Consider the following 19,760-nt stretch of genomic DNA (forward strand, 5'->3'; position numbering starts at 1 on the left):
GGGAGAACTAGAGAAAGTATCTCCTCTGACCCTCTGTTAAGTTTGTTCCTGCAAGTCGCTTGGCTCCAAGGGGACATTTTACTCATCAGTGTCAAAGATAATAGTTATATTCAAGCAATTTTCTTGTATTTGAGCCCATTGTAGCAGTATTTGCCAGTTCCTTGGCTGGAACAGGGGCCCAGGTGCTGGGATTCTCCACTCTGTTCAAAAGGCCCCATTATCATCATCATTAAGTGTCTGTCATAATACATTTTTTGGCCTGTCTAGTGTATGCTGCTGACTCCTCTGAGTCCTTCATTAGTGTTAATCAAAGCCCAAGAAAGCTCATATGGTTGAGAAATGTATCTTGAAATAAATCACTGCCATAGTTTGTACACTGAGGCTGTTGTGTTGCCATAGGCTAGTGAAATGTTCACTGTGGGAGAAAAAGGTGAGCCAAAGGTTTTAGGTCAGTAAATTCTTTCCAGAGAAAGAGGAGGTGGGAGTTTAGCTTTTCCTGGAATACTGCGTTGATGAGAAAAGCATTGATTGGGATTTGCTGGTTTTGTGCTGTAATCAGGTTGTTAGAGCATCTTGGTGTGTGTTTTAATATCCAGTAGTGCAACAAAAAGCAGGATGAAAAGAAAATAAAGTTGTTTACTGAAAAAGGGAGTGATGCTCATCATACTTGAAATCTCAAGGTCTGTAGACCTCTGGGACAACACCTAACCTGAATCCGTTGCTTCTGTGGGATATCCACTGGGAACAGTTTGGTTTCCTGAAGTATTGGGCAACTGCAAATACACTTCTACATTCTGCTTCAAAAAATTTAAGAAATACGAGGCATTTTTGTTTGGTTTTTGGTTGGTTTTTTTTTTTTAATTTGAGTGCTTGATTTCTTCCTTCCCCTACTCCCAACTGCCTAGGAGGCTCTTGTGGGAGATGTTTGTCAGGACACTTGCTTTAGAGATCTGGTTGGTTTTTTGAGTATGTGATGGATGCAGATGTAAGAAAAATGTGTCACAGAAATTCAGAAGGTGAAATTTATTATAGTCTGTAATCTACTCAGTTCATTCTTGCACAGATGTGTTTTACTGAAATGGTAGAAGCTTTTGTGGTGTCTCTGAAACCAAATTGGCATAAATTTTCTTCACCTTAGAGTTATCACTGTTTTATTTTGGCTTTCTGTGCTCAGGCCACTGAGTGACTTTATAGTCAAGATGCCATAGGAAGCTGGTGGGAAGGGGCGAGGTACTCTTGGGTCAGAAGTGTTGCACCCATGTGCATTTGGAGTTCAGCATTGAAACTTAAATAATTAACAGGGCAGTTTTGTAGCACTTCTTGTGGACTAAGGTCAGCATCCTGTGAGAAATTCAGGATCAATTTTATGGTGTAAATTAGTCACATACCCTTTATAAAGGGAGAGGGCAGTACAGTAGGAGCTTCCAGATACTTTCCTTTTGCTGCCACCTTTCTCTTAAATTTTGACGTGGTGTCCGGCACCTACTTTTATGATTGGTATCTAACCTTGCCTGCATGGTGGCTCATTTTGGTTATGGTGCTTTCTGGAGGTGGAGAAGGATAGTTAATTGTTAGTTTCTCATATACTGAGAAATGTGAGAAGTTCACATTTAACTCCTCCTGCTGCTGCATGAGGTTGCTGAACAGTGGAGAGGAATGATTAGGGTTGGGGGATTTCAACAGGCAAAGCTCCTAGAGACAGAGCTGCCATTTCTCATCACCATTTGGTTACATTTTTGTAGGGGCCAGATCCTGAGGGGCCCAGCCAGTTTTCTGCAGAGTAGCATCAGCAGAACTCAAATGTTGTAGAGAGCTTGGTGTCACTGGGGACAAAATTGCAAGGGAAATGGTGGGTGGTCTGGCTAACAGATGGGTTTGGGGGTGGATATCTTGCTCTGGTGTATGGAGCATTTCAAGAGGTTGATTGAATGACTATTACCACATGTATTTCAGCTGCTGTCATAGAGCAGCTGGTGTGTTGTCAGCTTGATCTTTTCATTTTGGGGTTTTTTTTTTTGTTTGTTTGTTTGTTTGTTTGTTTGTTTTGGGGGTTTTTTTTTGGTGGACTTTTTAAGAAAAGGAGGTAGTGGAAAAGTTTTGTTGATCTGGGTGAGTTGTACTTCACCCTCACCATGGAGTAAACATTGCTATAATGATAGATGTTTACTGCTCAGAAGTCTGTGTTTCCCAGTTAGGTTTCCTGTTGAGTGGGAAAACTAAATTTCCCTGTAAGCTGTGGTCACAGCATTCTCTGGCTCTGAGCATAGCAGGTAACTTTGTCAGGGGGTTATGCACATTTCTATTACAGATCAGATTTTTTTTGTTTGTTTTATTGTTGTTTTACGGGGGTTGGTTTGTTTGTGTTTCTTTTGTTTGTCTTTTATTTTTATATTTTTTCGGTAAGAAGGAAAGAATGGGGTTTGAGCTCTCCTTGCTATGTAAAGTGGATGTTGCTTTATAGCCCGAATTCTGTTCGTGGTGTTCCCATTACCAGGGAGGTTGCCGTGGGAAGGCTGCTTCCCAGGTGATGTCTAATGGTGGGTGGGGTGGCTCCATGTTCTAAGCATTCCTGAGGATGTTCTGTGTAGCGCTTTGGGATCTTGACAAAGAGCATAAGCACCAGAATGCAATTAATTTCTTTCCTCTTCCTCCAGGCATTTCACAGATGGCTTCCATCCTTGAGTTCAGGAAGCACCAATGTCATAATGAGTGGCAAAGACAACCTAACAGGAAGCTTGATCAACATCATCAGTTTTGATCTCCTCAGCAGGATGGACAAGCTGCTTAAGAGCACATTCCAAGTAGTTATCATTGTAAGTTAATTGTATGCTGCAAATGGGGTAGCCTTTGTACAGCAAAGAAGTGTGAAGTCGGCCTTATTTAGGACTGAAAGTATCTTGTAATTGTGGCTGTGATCACAGCTGTCCTCATGAGTACAAGCATGAGGTTTCTCTGAAACCTTTTGAAATAACTGGTAGGGTTTAATTCCCTTCTGATTCTTAAGGCAGTGTTTTCACTTTTACTGGTTACAGTGCCTCTCTGATTTCATCGTGCTTGGTCATGTCCTCTGCTGCAGAGAAAAGTGTTTAATGTGGTGTGTCAATAAAATAGTCTTGGAGTTCTGTCTTCTTAAGTCTTGGACTTCAGGATGGTGTTAGTGTTTTTTTCCAGTAAACCAGATAACCTTTCAACATCAAGTATGTGGGTAAAGCATCAAAAAAATCTCCCTTAGCTTGTGTTCCACTGACAAGCTGCATTAAGCCTTCTTTGATCACTTGTATAATTTCTTTTGTAAATTACTTCAAATTCCAGTTTTTATCTTTTTACAGAGCCACAGTAAATGGCATTTTTCTGGATTTCAGTTACTAAAAATTCAAAACATCTAGTGTTTCAAATCCAGCTTGGATCAATAGAGAGCAAAAGTGTATATGTAGCTTACTATGAGTGTTTGATGTTCTCAGTCTAGTGTTCAGCACACATATACACCTGTCCAAAGATCATGACAGTTGGGACATAATTATCTTTTTGTTTCTCAGCATCACATGGGCATGTGGTAATAGATGGAGTTCTTTGGAGACCAAACTACTCATGGAGGAGCTGATGTTTTTCATTTTTATATTTCTTTCTCCTACACATTCTCTAACAAAACATACTGTCAAGGTGGAAATGCAGGTTATTATTTTGTAGGCTTGAGGCTACTGCCTTGGAGCTTTTAACCAGCCCTGAACTGGCAGATGGTCTTTCTGTGTTCAAATTTGGATCCTCTGTAGGTTTTTCCAGGTGAGAGTAGTCCTACTGAGTGCTGAGCTTTTCTGCCTTTTCTTCCAGTCTGCTTTTGGTGGCTGGGAAAATTAATGTAGCTTATTTGTTATTTAGGAGGGAGAAAGGTGTGCCTGAGAGGCTGAGCAGTTGCATTGTCTTTGCATGCTTGTTTCTACACATGTGAAAACATGAGACTATACCCTTGGAGGGTGCCAATTACGTTTTGTGTCCTAAGTTCTGCCTTACTGTAGCAGTAGAAATGAAGCCCATTTAAGGGTGATGTCTGAAGTAGGAGACTATTACCCACCTGGTGAGCCCTATCAGCAGAACAGTTGGATCTTAATTAGATTTCTTTTTTCCTTATCATTTGCATTAACCCCTTATTAAGAGAACTGGCACTGTGTAGGCCTCCTGTGTTTGCTGCATTTAAAAGATATATAGGGGCAAATGAGCATCAGTTATGGAAATAATGTTCCTCTTTCTCCTTCCCTCTCCAGCCCCCTCTGCTCACTTTTTTTTGGTGTTCATTTATAATTCATGCCTGCAAGGTTTGATTTTTGTTCCATTTGCTTGCAGCTGCAGGTTTGAATGCAAGAAGCCTGCTACTCTGCATCCTGTCTTTTTGTTTAGAATTTGATGGGACTATCCCAATGCCTGAAATATCCTCTGAATGAAAGGCTTGTAATACTAGATAGCTGAGGATACCAGGAGTTTGTTCTGTCACCTGCATTGGGACTGTGGATCTGAACTGACTTTGCCTTCATGCTTGTTTTGTTTCAGGATGAATCTCATTTCCTGAAGAACACAAAAACTGCACGCTGCCAAGCTGCCATGCCTCTACTCAAGGTGTGTATGCTGGGTGCCAAACCTCTAACTGCTCATGTCAGGCTCCCGGGGCAGTGTTGCTCCACTTACCAGGTTTAGGAGCCAGCAGCTGAATTCCTTTCATGTGTAAGGGGAAATCCAGGTGATAGTGTAGATCCAAGAGTGAAATTTTGGTTTTACCACTTGTTTCCATACAAATATTAGATGGCAAAACCTAACAAAACAACTTCAAAAGCTCCCTCGATATAATTGTGGTATTGCCCCTGATGAGTTCTGTGGTGGCAGGGAAAAGGGAATATCAGAACTTACTGAATGTATTCAGGGAGAGTAGAAAGAATATAGTGGTGTCAAAATAGCTTGTTAAATGAAAATAATCATTATCAGTTACTTTGTGGCACACAGATCACTACTGTATGTCAGAATGACATTGCCTAGGGCCTTCCCTGGCTTTGGTTTAGGGCTCTAGACTGTTACTGCAGGCTTCCAATGTATTTGTGTGGCTGGGGCTTAGGAGCATTCCTGCTGGTCACAGTACAGAACTACTGGTAAATGGCAGAATGGGAGGTTAGCGGGACAAGTGGCCCACAGAAGGGAGGCAGTAGTCAATTATGAGATACCAGGAGAAATGTAAATTCTAACGTTTGTCTGCTGTCCTGGGATCAAAGAATCAAACTCTCCCTGGTAGCCTCTAACATACAGATTTAAGTTATGGGTAGTTTCTAGACACTGCAGGGTCTGTACATTAGAAGAAGGTAAATGCAGTTCCTCTTCAGCAGTTAATCAGCAAGTATGTATAAAGAGAAAATTTGATCCTGTGATGGCTTTATAGCAACCAACTTTTATATGCAAGATTCTTAATGGCAAGCTGAAGGTGGTTGTCCTTGAATAACTTGGTTGTTCTCCTTAAAGGCCTGGCTCATGTCTTCTCTTGGTTTTCAAATCACTTCAGGCTTTTAATGTTTGGAAACTAAGTAGGAGGTCCAATTCTCTGAGCAGTTTGAAATACAATAACTAGGGTGTATGTCTGAAAATCGTGGAAAATAACAAATTCGCCTCGTTGCAAAATGCTCAAAAAGCAGCCTGATCCTTTGCTACTTGAAGCTTTGTAAGGATCAGCTTGTCAAAATTATTTGCAGGCTGCAAGATATGAGAGTGAAAGATGGTAGCTGTTAGGCAGAGGTTAATTGCCTGTATGTACTTCCTGAGAATTTCGTTTTATGCTATCACATCACTGGTCTTTAAAGAATTGAGAGCTGATGCTTCTGACACTGAATTTCAGTCTTCTGAAATCATTAAGAGTTTCATGTTCATATCATGCATTGTCTCACCTGTAATGAGCATGCAGTACTAGATGTTTCATGTTAGATGTTCAGGGAAGTTCTGTTTGCCTGCTTGCTGACTAAAATTTCTGAGGTATTTGCTGTAATAGCCATTTTCTTTTCTCCTTGCTTTCCAACATAGGCATTTTGCTCCAAAACTATCCCCTTTGGCATCTGTGTCTTCAGTTCCTATTGAGTGATGCTGTGACCATTACTGGCACAGCACATCACACCAATGTTTTCGTATTTGAAAGAACTGCCAAAATATCAGGAACTTTCATCACTTGAATACTGACTTTAACAACTATATTATGTCATATTTATAGTAAGTAGCCAATGGGGTAGAAACAGGAGTATTTTCATTATTTTAACATGATACCTTGAAATTACTGGATCAGAGGTGTGGCTAAACATGCTGCTGAGGATAATATTCTTGTTCTTGCCTTCTCTGAAAGGATTTGAGCAGTAGTAGGGCTCTTAGAAGAGACCAAAAAAATGTGTAAATGTAGGCAAGTCCTTGATAGGTAAACTGCTTCTAGTACTTCAGTCCCTACCTTAAGATCACAGTGTGCAGCTGTGCCAATGCTGTAACCAGAGCCCTTGGTGCTAACTCGTGCCTTGTTTGCCTACCTTCTAAGCAGTTCCACTTCTAACTGTTAGCATTATACTACTTTAACTATCTGAAATTGCCATAGTTGCTTATATTTCCTATGAAGATCTTGATGTCCTAAAGCATAAAAGCTTGTACTGACCTTTAGGGACAGAAAAAAAAAAATCTACTTAAGAAATGTGATCCTTGGTCCTTACATACTACAAAGATTTATGAGTCTATAATGACACCGGACAGATCTAAGTTAAAATGTTTTGGAGACAGAGATGTTTCTGTCAGTTCCATCCATACTTAATTAATTCTTCTTATCTCAGTAAAAACTTCTCTTTTGACTTCTCCATTTGAATAATAAATAAAATACATAAGTTGTTGCACGTGTTTATACAGAACTGCACAATAATTGGGTTAAATCAGTACATTGATAATAAAGATGACTTACCTTGGATATTAATTTATAATTTGTCTTGTTAGACAGCCAAACTGAATTTCCATCTCTGAAATCTTTAGCTCATGGTTACAGCATTTAAAGCCTTATTTTAGTTTTAATATCTGACATTGACTGGTTTTCAAAATGAAGTGGTGTTTTTAGCCACTCAGTAATAATTCATCTTTTCCTGCTCTCTTGTATATATTGCAGGCAAGTGTGGTATGGAATTGTCAAGCCATGTATTAAACATGTCACCTGTCAGTTGGGAATTTCTAGACATTTTTTTAATATTAACAAAAGCCACAAATTTTGTGTGTGCAGCACTCAGTATCTTTTCTGACATACGTAGCTGCTACCCTGACAGGGATACAGAAAAGTTTTACTTGAGACAGAGAAAGAAATTTTATAATGGCTGGATGTGTGCAGTGACTGTGCTCGCTGCCTCGTGGCTTGCCCCAGGTTGTCATTAGTTCAGAGTAAATATACAGATGTGTTATGCTGAATTTACTGTTAGTGGAAAGGACTTTGAGAGGAACTTAGAACTGCGTGAACAGTAAGATCGGGCAAAATAGCAGCAGCAAGATGTTTAGGCCATATTTCTTATTCCCTTCATGTTCCAGTGGATGTGCAAACTTGTGGGTGTGCAGACTTGTACATGGGGGAGACTGCTCTGTCTGCCTACATGGAAGCAGGTGACAGAGTATGCACACAGTCTGTGTGCCTCCCTGCAGAATTACGGAGGAGGATTGATTGAAAACTATAGTAGAAAACAGTTCTTTGATGTTTGGTCATGTGGCAAAAATCCTGCTTTCAAAGTCAGCCAGCTTTCACACCGACAGGTCTGTGCTGGCAGCTGCCTGAGATTCGTCCCCAGCTGCAGCACCTCTCACAGTACTCAAGAGCTAGAGGTTGCTGTGTTCAAAGTGGTCTTTGTGTCTTGTTTCCATGTGCATCAAAGTGAGAATAGCTTCATAGTGTTGGGCTTTGGCCGAGTCACCAAAAGGCCTGGTTAGGCCTGGCATGTCCTTGCCCCTAATTCAAAGCTGTGGCAGTTGGTAATAGGACCTACTTGTCATCTTGCTGTTTTCTGTAGTCTCATGTTTGGGACTAAGTTCTCCTGGGTGTACTGACAGTACTGGTTGTTCCCTTCACCTCTGCCCTGCATCTGCTTCCCTCAAAGGCAGAAAGTGTCAATAGTATTACACTTCTTGTAAGCATTTTGTTTTTTCCTTCTAAGATTAGACTGGCTCAGAGACGTAAACATAGGAGAGGGAGTACAGATACTACCCATATCCTTAAAACAGCAAAGCCTCAGGGATGTAGATGGAGAAGAAACAAACAAACCAGAACTTTTTCACTGAACTGTAGTGAGATCTCTTGGGGACAAGAGTGGAAAAGAGTCTACCTATTTTTACCAGCCAAGGTGCTGCATGGTCTTTATTCTTCTGGAATTGCATGGAGTACTGCAAGGCATGGAAACTAGGGAAGGTCCCAATGAAAAATGGATGAGTTTTTTGGAAGCATGACAATAAGTAGTGGAGAATTGCATTGGAAACTGAGAAATAAAAGGTACTATCTAATAAATTCCAGCGGCATTAAATGTTCTTATACTCTTTGTGCTCTCTATGAGCATTGCTTTCCAACGTGTGGGTAATATTACTAATTTGATTGTTCCCATTGAGCTGCTGTTTCAGTTAATAGTCTGATGCACATCCTGAAGTTTGCAGGGTTAAAGGTCTTTGGTTTTGTTATGGGAGTCCAAATACACCATGTGGCTGGAATCTAAACCTTTTGTGCTTGTTGCCATAGAGCAACTAAAAATAGTGGAGGAAAACAGGTCCATGCTGAAGGTAGAAGGTGAGGAGGGAACACAAAAATTTTTATTTCTGTCAGGAAATAAACAGGAGCTGTCTTTAGGTGTTACAGATCTGTATGGATTAGATAAATAAACCTTTCCTTATTGTCACCTACTGAGAGAAGGAACTTCATCTTGAAACTGAAGAAGCTGTGGGCCCTCAGGGCTTCATCTTCAGATCTGCTCTTACCTTCCAATTTCTTTTCCTTCTTGGAATAGGAAGGCAGTTTAATTTGCTTCAGTCATAGCTTATCACTGCTGGTTGACACACATTATCTGTCTAGATGTCACTTAACAATAGGGAAAAGTATTTATATTTTTTTGAATAATTACTGTAGGATCATCTTCTGAAATGCAGAGCTCTATCTCTTGCCCAAGTACAGAAACAGACTTCTGAAAGCAGCTGCTACTCTTCCCCTTTATCCCGTCTTCTATTTCATCAGGTGATTATTTTATTACGGTCCTTCTCAGATTTTTCATTTTGCAGGATAAGCTATTCTTAAGCTAAGCAGTTCAAAATGACACCGTAAGCAAAAACTGGGGACACGAGTAATTGTACAGCCAGAACCAGCCACACTTATTTAAGAAAGTATGTCAGTCTGTTAGCATATGGCAGAGCTCATGCTGTGAAATTCATTTAACACTGAGACAGTCATTGTATGTTAATGAGGCTCTTTGCATGTTCAATTATTTGTTTGTCACATAACCCCTTCGCCTTGCCTACTCCCCTCTGAATTGTTGGCTGCTGGGTCTTGACCTCTAAAGTAAGTGCCATCATTTCTTAAATTATTCTTTGACTTTCCAAAGTGACTTTTATAAATGTTCTCACAGCTGTGGAATTAATTCTTGCTGGTGTGTTGTGTAATGCTACAAAGCCACATTTGTCTTAGGCTACTTAGTAAATGAGAACTGCAGACCAGGTCTCCACCAGCTCCATGAACTTCATGCCTAAATGCAGCTGAGCAGCTAATATTAGTTCTTCTATGTGAAAATATTATCAATTGATAACAGATGTGATTTTGTTAGAAAGTCCTTTCTGGCCCCTGCAATCTTATTTTCTGTGGTGGTGTTCCATATTATTGTTACAGACCTTTGAAGAAAGAGGCTACATGCTTACTCTTGGCAGCACAGAGGGTTCAGCAGGAAACAAGAATTAAGCAGTGATCAGCAGAGACTTCTCTGCAGGAGCAAATCTTTATTGGCATCTATTCAAAATGAGTTGCCACTAGAAAAAGAAGTGGGAATCGGAGCCATTTCTTTCATCCAGAATTTAAGTCAGCCTTCAACACTTGGAAATTTGTTGTCCTAGGTTTTTTGTTTTTTTCTTCTATTCTTTCTTGAGCTCCATCTGTCACAGGTTTTAAAACTGAAAGGGACCTTTGGGATAATGAGTTAGACCACCTATGTTCCATGAAATTTTCTGGAATTAATTTCTGAAGTTCTCCACAGCTCTTGTAGAGTTAGTGTCTTTTGGGGGTTGGTTGGTTGGTTGGTTTTGTTGTTGTTTTTATTGGAGTTTTTTTTTACTTTTCAGTTTGCTTAAAATGGTTAATTAGAAGATATGTCACAGCCCTTGGTTAAGAGCTTGTAGTGGTTGAATACCCTGTCTGTTCAGAAATAAGTTACACACAGCAAAGCCGCAGCTGGACAAGTTTAGAGTTCAAATAACCTGTAACTTCATCATTCTCTCTTTTGACACCTATTTAGGGGCTGGGTAAGGAGCCTGACTAATAGTTGTGACTACTGGGAGTTAGTGTTTCAACCTCATCTTGTGCAGCTCCTGGGGAACACCCCCTGAAAGAGCCTTGAGAACAGCATAAACCCTTTCAACACAGTTGGGTTTATGTTGCATTTGTTATGTCCCTGGTCTGTTTTGAGTGTGTTCTTGCTTTGGCTTGATTCTTACATGAGATGTCTGTAATCCTGTGACCTTCATGTTTTCCTTTTTCTGGCACTTGCCTTCTGTTGGTCCATGAGGAACAAGTTTAATTTGGAGGTTTCTTGCACTTGTGGGACTTGCTTGTCTTGCGTTTCAGCAGATTTCTCAGGGTAGTGCCAGTTTCCTCCTCAAAGGTTTCTGCAAGGTGTCAGATATTGTCTAGGTTCTGTTCAGTTGTCCTCTAGTGTTACCTTAATTTAAAAAAATTACCTAATTGCTGCTTGATCACTGTTTCCTCATGGGATTTGGTATGTCTGGTCTCTGTGACTCCTTCCTCTTTTGAGTAGCATAGGCACCTCTGTCTTGTGCAAACTAATTCTTACTTCTGACACGTTCAAAGGTTTGACCTCTCCTCTTACTTAGTTCAGTAAATATCCTGCATTTTTAAATGTTTGTGGGAATTGTCTGATCCTGGTGGTGATCACATTTCCCTCTGATCTGTTTAATAGGGATTATTGGAGAAGGCAAGTCCCATCTTGATCACAACCTATATATAAATAGCTGATAGAGTCTTGAAATAATTTCCAGAACTCTTTTTCCACCAGATTTGGTTGGTAAGTGGATGAAACAGTTGAATAGATCTGGGTGACTTGTTGATCTCAGTGAAATGATAAAAGAATTTAATTTTCTTTTTCATTTAAATGTGAATGAGTGGTGGGTACAGATGTCACTCAATAATCTCTTTGTTATTTTAATGAACCTGCATTAAACTATGCAGGAAATTGCAAGGCACATGTAATTTAACTACAGTATGTGAATTTACAGCAGTAGAAATTCATATTTTATCTAATAATAGAATTAGGTAATAGTGGAGGTATGAAGGTAGAAGTACATCTTGGAGACTTACAGTGTAATTTTTTTCCTCCACTTCTTGGAAGCACCTCCTTTAGATGCAGGTTTTCCGCCCTCTTCCTGTCTCCCCTACAACACATTTTACAATCTTCTTACATGATGTGTATTTATTCTCTCATGTTCTAGCATCCAGCCAGCTGTGCCTACACTCAGCATTGGCTATCAGATCTTCTGGCCCTGCTTCAGAGAGCTTCATTTTTTTCTTTCTGCTAGTATAATTTTTTAAAAAAATGAACAAAGAAGTAAGAAAAAAATCCTTCTTCTTTGTATCTCTTCTGCTTTCGTGAGAAAGACAGTGTGCTTCTGGCTTGCTGTGGCAGGTTGATTATGAGAGAATTTATTTTGGAGATGGGGATGTACCTGAGAGGGTGTGTCATTTTCCTTTGATAGCTGATTCCAAATGAAAAGTTGAGCCAGGCGTAAGATATCAACGTGTCTAGTGGGTAAATGCTGATTCAGAAAGTACTGTAGTAAAAATGGACATCCCTGAGAGCATGTGGATGGTTATTAAGCAACTGTGTGGTTTGTCCTACTCCCTAGAAGTTTGAAGCATTGTCCTTTAGTGTTTTCAGGCAGTGACGGTGGAAGGTACCTGTGAAGGTGAAGCACTCTTCCATTTAGGGTACTTGAACAGGGAGGTCTGGGATTTTCTTTCAGGACTGGGGTGACTTCTTAAGTTCTGCTCTGTTGAAAGCTGTTACGATTATGATGCCCTGCTTGGCTTTCCCAGGCTGCCAAGAGAGTGATCCTGCTTTCGGGAACGCCGGCCATGTCCCGGCCTGCAGAGCTCTACACGCAGATCGCCGCTGTCCAGCCAACGTTCTTCCCACAGTTCCACTCCTTCGCGCTGCGCTACTGTGATGCCAGGAAGGTACTTCAGTGGGAAAGTGGCAGACTGGGACTCTGCAAAGTGGGGAGGCTTTTTCCTTCCTTCCTTCTTTCTGCCTGATATTACATCTGTTTTTGAGAAAGTCTCTGTGCAGGGTAACATTTTGAAAGCTCTTAAGTTGAGGAGATTGAGGTGCTGCAGTGGTGGACCTGAGACATGAAAGCAGTAGTGGAGCGTATTTTTATCAGATCTTGCCCCCCTGAGTTTTTTAAACAGGCAGAGAGTAACTGTGGAGCCTTTAAGCAGCTGCAGGTTTGGGCTAGTTGATTTTAAAAAAATCCCAAAAAAACCCAACCAACGAACCAAAAAAAAAACCCAAACAAAAAACAACAAACCAAAAAAACCACTTTCTAGTCTTAGTCACTGTTTGATAAAGGCCTTTTTTTCTTGGGATTTTGGATTTTATACCTCCAGGTAAGTAAAAAAATCAAGACTTACAGACTATATCTTTGTATTCCACCCTCTTCTAATTTAGGAAATGGATGCAATCCTCAGCATATTTTGAAAATAACCCCTCTGCCAGCTGCTCAGCAGTTGTTTCCACAGTTACTGAGTCCAACCATTGCAAGAAGCCAGCTTTGCAGGAAGCCAGCATTTGCAGCCATGATAGCAAATGTCTGCCTTGCTGCCAAGGTATGGGCAAGTCACCTGTACTTGGATTTGCCATCCTTAGAGCTGCTGTGTGTGTTGGAACACACACTGCTAAGAGAAGAGCTTTTGCTGCTGCTTCTTGTACACGGAGGCTCTAGGATCTTCTGTGCTGGTTGCATAGACACAAAAGAAGGACTCAAATCTCCCTACAGCTCTAATTCAGAGTGCTTAGCAAAGTGGTTGGAAACACCAAATGACCACTTCAGTGTTCAAAAATATTCACTGAAGAATTGACCATCATCAGTGTATGCCATAAAAATAGTTACAGCTATTTGTAGGGCTTTTGTGTTTGTTTTCTTTTCTGTTTGGGGTAGCTAACATATACCAAGTTTCCACCAAGAAGATTCTTACTTCAGTCTCATAAAATTCTTGAATCCCCTTTTTCCTAGATCTGAATGCCCACTTTTGCTTTCATAGCCAGTGTAGTGCTTTTCTATGTAAGTCCAAATGTGCAAGTCAGAGGAGCACTTAATTGGCTTTGGCAGTCATGTGCTCATGCCATTGATTAGAGTAAGGCCATTAGGCTGCAGAATCACAGAGCATCAGTCCTGGGTCTCCATCCATAATAGGAATCGGACGGAGGGAGAGACCACATCTTCTGCTAAGCTTCATTATCTTTAAAATGGAAAGATTCCTTTCTGAGCATTCCTTTCAGAATGCTTCCTAGAGGGAAATAAAGAGATACGGTTTAATCTTCTTGGTTTTCCGCAGTAAAAAGGAAAGTTGCAGCATGTGAGTCTAAGTAGGTTTGGCGTTTGATAAGCCCTGTTAAGGATAAAGTTCTGCACAAGTAGCTGTCATTTCAATTACGAGGCACATGAACCTTGGATAAAAGAAATAAAATAGTTTTACAGGATCCAGGTTGTAATAGCGTGTTCAGTGTAAATGACTTTTCAGCCTGCAGTGAAACTCAGCATGGAGGTCACAATCTGTACCAGCTTCCCTTCAAAACCTCAGCAGGGTTTCTAGTACAGTTCTGTTTCTGCGTTTGACCTGCCTCTCCTAGACAGTTGAACATTGTTGGTCTTCTCCATGCTCACCTGGGACATTTTGTTACAGTTCATGTCAGTAAATTATAATGTGAACCTAGGAAGAATTTGGTTATTTGGAGAAGTGGGGCTGCTATAAATAGAGATGTAGATAGTGTTAGAGAAAAAAACGGGTCTGCTGAATACTGGGTTGCCACTCGGCAATGAATAAATTTAAAAGGTGTTTGGATGATTGTAGTTGGTTTCCTCATGACTGTAGAGTGTCCCTCACATTCGTTGCTGCAGCTCTAACCTGAGACTGTGTTAGGAGTTGTATCCTTTCTGAAGAACTGTTGTGGTACTTCTGCTGTCAATACTCAAGTAAGTTCTTCTTTCTGTCCTGAAATTGGGAGCATTATGAGTGGGGGTAGAATTGCACAGAACCAGAGAGGCTTTGCAAGGCTTTTGAAGATCTGTAAGGAGGAAAGGTGTTATGTAAAAATGTTTTGGTATTAATAATAAATCCGATTGCATTAGAGGATTAAAGAAAAATTGGCAAACCTGATCCATTCAGTTTAAAACTAAAGTCTGACTAGTTTCTGTTTCAAGATTTTACGACAGAAAACTGCAAATATCTGGCAGATCTGATTAGAAAAGTTACCAAAGTTTATAATTTTTTATTAATTCAACCTTCCAGCATCTGTACTTCTAAAAATGCAGCAAGTGAAATGTCACCTGTTATTTACAAGCTATCCCAAGACTGTTTCCCAAAATACATGCTGTGAATTCATTTTTCAAACTGGCTGATGTTGGCAAATATTAAGTAATTTCTATCTGAGCACATGCTCTGAATTTGTAAGAGTTTGGCAGCTTCTGCTAACACTGTAATAAGTTTACTGACTCATGTAAGATGCTGTAACACTTTGGTAAGAAAATCACAGTTGGAAGCATGTGTTCTGGAATGTTATGGATCAAAGCCAGATGTGTATTTTGGCAAAATAAATGTCCCTCTTTTTTTCTCTCTTTTCTTCTCCACATTAGGGTATACTAAGCTAAATTTTCATAATTCCAAAAGTAGTTATCTCTATAACTAGCTAGGTGCAGCAGAGAGCTAGGATGTGTCCTTGTTTGCAAATTGTTCCAGCACCATAAGAAATACATAACCTAAACATACTGTGGGGAGTCTGCCCGTATGTGCTTTTTAATATGACAGTAGATGGTATCTTGGCTCTGTGTGTGCCTTTTTCTTTCCCTTATGAGGATGCTGCTCTTCTGAAGTCAGTTTGGCTACGTGGACACAAAGCATGTGTATGATTTGCTTGTTATGGAAGTGGAAGGTGGGAAAACATGGGCTTGTAAGTGGAATGAGATAGCCCAAGGAGCTGCCTTGCTGAGCAGCCTCATCATGTTGATCCCTCCTACTCAGCTACCGGTGCACTGAGCAGTGTGGGCAGTGGGCTTTGGAGGCTGGGCACAGCACCAGGGCAGTCCTTCTTGGTTCTGTACATCTGCTCTGCTGGGCCCACAGAACCTGAGAAATGCAGAAAAGGAGCATAAAGACTGTGGCTCAGCAATGTCAGCTTTCATGCAGAGTGCCTAAAGCTAATAAACCCAGCTAGACTTGTGCTAGCTTTTCATGGACCTGAGGGATGCATCTGTGTTGCACTCTTGGTTTCAGGGAAGCAGAGCAGTGTTGGTTTATTTGAGGGGTTGGCTAAGATCCAGGTGGGCTTATTAGCTCCAGCCCTATACTACTGGGCTGTCGTTAGAGCCAAAGTTTTAATTCTACAGGATTCAAATTGGCTTTGTGTTTAGGGTTTGAATTGTTTCCTGCTTTAATGAACCAACTGTAGCTAATCAGATGGTGCCATAATTATGTAGGAATATATTAAGTCAAATGAGTTTAATGATGGCCATAAGTACCAGAATCTGAGTCAGTTAATGGTTCACATCAGTACAATATGGCAATAGAATTGCAGATTGTTTTATCTCAACCTGAAGTAGGAACATTCACTTTCAGATATCAGAGAGGTCTTACTTGCTTGTAAGCTCTTTGATTCCTCCTCTTCCTGTCCCACAGCATGTTCTCACCCCTGTTCCATCAAAGCACCACCCCTTAATACAGTCAGTAGCATGACTAACCTTATGGCTAGTGTGATTTATTTTTTGTCTTGTGCATTCTAGGAGAGGATGGAGGATGCAGTGAATACTTCGGAGCTTCTTTCTCTTTTACTTCCATTTATGTGTTGTAGCAGTTTTCTCTTGGGGAAGACAAAAGCAATATAGATCTTTAAGGTTAAATCTATTTTATTAATTAATGTAGCACACTAAGTGCGGAGCAGCCGATCAAAGGTGTTGGTGCTGAGGCTCCTCACATCTCCATTATGTGCATTTCAGGAGGGAATATGTAGTGGTTTACTTTGGATTGTTATTCCAAGACCAGAAGTTGTATTTTTGGACACTGCCAGTATTACTTAGAATTAGAGCTATGAGGAAGATTTCACCTCCCTCCCCACCTTGGTTTTCAGTATTCCTGTAGCTTTATTCCCTATACTTACTTGTGAAATTCAAGCAGAAGGGTTTCTTTTTTTCCCTTGCTTCAGCATTAAAACTGTATTGGTCTCTTCTCCATAAGAGAGTTGTTTGAAAGATGCTTCTTTTGGGAATGTACCAATTTGGATGCCACTGTTGTTCTTTCTCAGAGAACAAATGATAGGCTGTGGGGTTACTGGTAGCAGAAGTGATGAGCTGAGATTAACTGAACAGATGTATATTGCCTGCACACAGGATCTTGGAGGATAGGCCAGGTTCAGAGGGGAGTGCTTCAAGGAGGAGTAAATGAATGGCTTCTTCAGAGGAGCTTTGAAGTGATGATGCTTTGAAGAGACAATGTTTGGAGTGATGTTTTTTGGGCCACAGTTTATTTATGGTTTGCTTGAGTCTGAGCCAAACACGGTAATGGCAGAAATAGAGTATGTCAGGAAGCAGAGCAGGAGTCAGGTCACAGTGGAGAACAGGCAGTTCTGACCTAGCATGTCAGACAAGTGTAACAACTCTGTGAAGGCATCTGGGTTAAGGATGTTTGTCCTCGTGCTGTTAGAGAATATTTTTGTGTGTCTCTCTGCTTAAAGCTGAGGTATATGTGCATGCACAGAACTGCAGTGAGTCCTTTTGGCCTGCTCAATGCTGCAGGTGGAGAGCAGCAACACCTTGCTGTGTGAGAGTGAATACCAGGGCACAGGGCTGCAGCAGGAATCCTTGCCACCTTTCTGCATAGTCTTCTTCCCTGCACCTCCCTGAGCTCTTGCAGATAGGAAAAAGGGAAACTTGTAAGTAATCTTTTCATGTTGGGTGGATTAGTTTGTATGTTTCTACCTTATTGCCATTTTTGTCAAATCTCCTGTGAACTGTCAAGTTCTTGCCTTGTCCAGTTTCCCTGGAAATTTATTCTGCTTTTGGATTACCTGCAGAGCAGTTCTCTTATAGGTTTGACACTGATAACTGCTTTGATCTTTCCCAGATGCCATGGGGTTGGGACTACTCTGGATCATCCAACTTAACTGAACTGAAGATTTTGCTGGAGGAGTCCATCATGATCCGACGTTTGAAATCAGATGTGCTTTCCCAGCTTCCAGCAAAGCAACGCAAAATGGTTGTGGTAGCTCCTGAAGGCATTAGTGCAAAGACCAAAGCTGTCTTGGCAGCTGAAGCAAAGAAGATGGCCAAAGGATATGAAAGTGTAAGTCAGAAACTATTTTCATGATGAGCCATTGCTATTTCAGGTACTTTTATTTAAAAACATCAGTGAACAAACAGTACCCTGAGTTCCAAGAAGGTCAGAGCCATACCTTATGTGAAGGCACAGTTTTAAATGAGTATACAGCACAATCAAAACTAGCTCAGCTTGATTTGATCTAAGTGGTCTACATTGTCCCTTTGTGTGAAATACCATTTTCCCCTCTTTTTTTCTCTCTTGTTAGTAATTTCTAATTGTCTTTCATATCTCTTGCCTCTCTACTTACTCTCCTGTCTAGCCACTCATTCAGCCTACGAAAACAGCCTTGATTGGAGTTGTGTAGTGAACAGAGCAGTAGCCAAAAATGTGAAGGGTTTATTTTTGCTTTCCTTGTTTGTTTTCCTTGTATGGGTGGAAAATGCATGTTCTAGGCTCCTAGGTTGCTAATACAGTTCTTACAGAACATAGGGGTTTTTCCTTGCCATTTTAGTTGGGACACGCTTTCTCAACTAAAACTGCATTTGTGATACACTTGTCATGCAACTTGTAGGAGTTGAGTGGGAGGTAGGCAGGGAGGTGTCAGGACTGTGTGAGTATCTGCCGTACCCAATGGCGAGTAGGAGACTTTCCGCACCAGGCCTCTATTGCTGTGCTTTTTTAGACTGATTTTTTTCCTAGCAAAGTGTTTATTGGCAGCAGCAGACATCCCAGATCTGTAAGCAAGAAGGAGAAAAGGCATTTTTGAGACTCAAATTTGTTTATCTTTTCCTCCTACAGAAACAACAGGAGAAGGAAGCTCTTCTTGTCTTCTTCAGCAGAACAGCAGAAGCTAAAATCCGCTCAGTCGTGTAAGTGCTGTGTCATTGCCTCATTCTTGCCTGGTAAAATGTGGTTTTTTCTGCTGAGAACAGGGAGACAGTGCCCTAGAGATAACAGTGCAGGCACATGAAGCATAGCCTCAAGTCAGCCTAGAAAAACTTGATTGTAATTACAATGCACTAAACATTTTCTTCTCTTGGAGTTCTTTCGCTGAATAAGTCTTCTGATTTCATTCCAGATACAGATCTAAACTGTCATTTGAACCATTTAAAATGACTTTGTGTTTTGGACTTGGATCAAATTCCCTGGTCTGGACCCTATTTCAGTTTAAGGAGCAGGGGAATAATGAAACTAAAAGCATCAACAGAATTTGAGAAAACAAATGCTGCAGTTCTGCTGCAGCAGGAGTCCTGAACCAAAAAGCTTATGAGATGGGCTAAGCTTTAATTGTAGTGTGCTTTAGGAATCTCAAAGCTCCTACTGAAGTTCTTGCCTCTTCCACAGGGCTCACATGGGACCTCAGTAGCAAAAGTTTTGTACCACAGGTGTGCTTTTAACTCTCTCTTCCCTAGAAATAATTTCTTTCTGTGCCCTTTCATCCTTAGCCTTTTTGCTGGGACTGCAAAAGAATTGCTTTAGGTCATAGCATAACTTTCTCATAAGTAGTATGCTAATAATATAAAAATGGTTTACTTTCCACAGCTCTCCAAATGTAAGGACCAACTGATGTGCACTGTGTGATTTCAGTCGCAGACCTTGCCACAAAATTTGCCTGTTTGGCACAGAACTGCACTTCATAGTCCCAGCATTCACTTCTGTAGGAGAGTTTCTTCCTTTTATGTTAGTGAACAGTTAGAAGAGTTTCTTCTTTTTATTTCAGTTGCAAGTATGAACTGAATATAAAACCATGAAGTGCTGTTTACTTGACTCTCTGGTAGGAAGTAGTCCATTTTTTTCTGGGGTTTAGTAGCATTTAAAATATCAGTACCAACTGCTAAGGTACAGTACTGTCTGTACTAATGGTACTGTCCTGTGATCACTTTCCATGTCTTAACCCTTGATGACACATCTTCCATTGCTTCCATTGAAATTACATGCCATTTCTTAA

General features: G+C 40.7%; 1 protein-coding gene across 6 annotated transcripts in view; it reads left to right on the top strand.

Moving 5' to 3' along the window:
• SMARCAL1 (SWI/SNF related, matrix associated, actin dependent regulator of chromatin, subfamily a like 1) overlaps nt 1–19,760 on the top strand; it is a 37,696-nt gene that overhangs the window by 12,196 nt on the left and 5,740 nt on the right. For 5 of the 6 annotated variants that reach the window (XM_039555264.1, XM_039555262.1, XM_010406966.4 and 2 more), the window contains exons 8-12: nt 2,655–2,813; nt 4,543–4,608; nt 12,320–12,460; nt 17,618–17,836; nt 18,611–18,681. In XM_039555264.1, the coding sequence (XP_039411198.1) occupies nt 2,655–2,813; nt 4,543–4,608; nt 12,320–12,460; nt 17,618–17,836; nt 18,611–18,681 (656 nt within the window). The remainder of the gene's footprint in view (nt 1–2,654; nt 2,814–4,542; nt 4,609–12,319; nt 12,461–17,617; nt 17,837–18,610; nt 18,682–19,760) is intronic. The other variant, XM_019290628.3, reaches the window with a different exon arrangement.

The sequence above is a fragment of the Corvus cornix genome, chromosome 7 (genome assembly GCF_000738735.6).
Source record: "Corvus cornix cornix isolate S_Up_H32 chromosome 7, ASM73873v5, whole genome shotgun sequence".
Classification (NCBI taxonomy): Eukaryota; Metazoa; Chordata; class Aves; order Passeriformes; family Corvidae; genus Corvus; species Corvus cornix.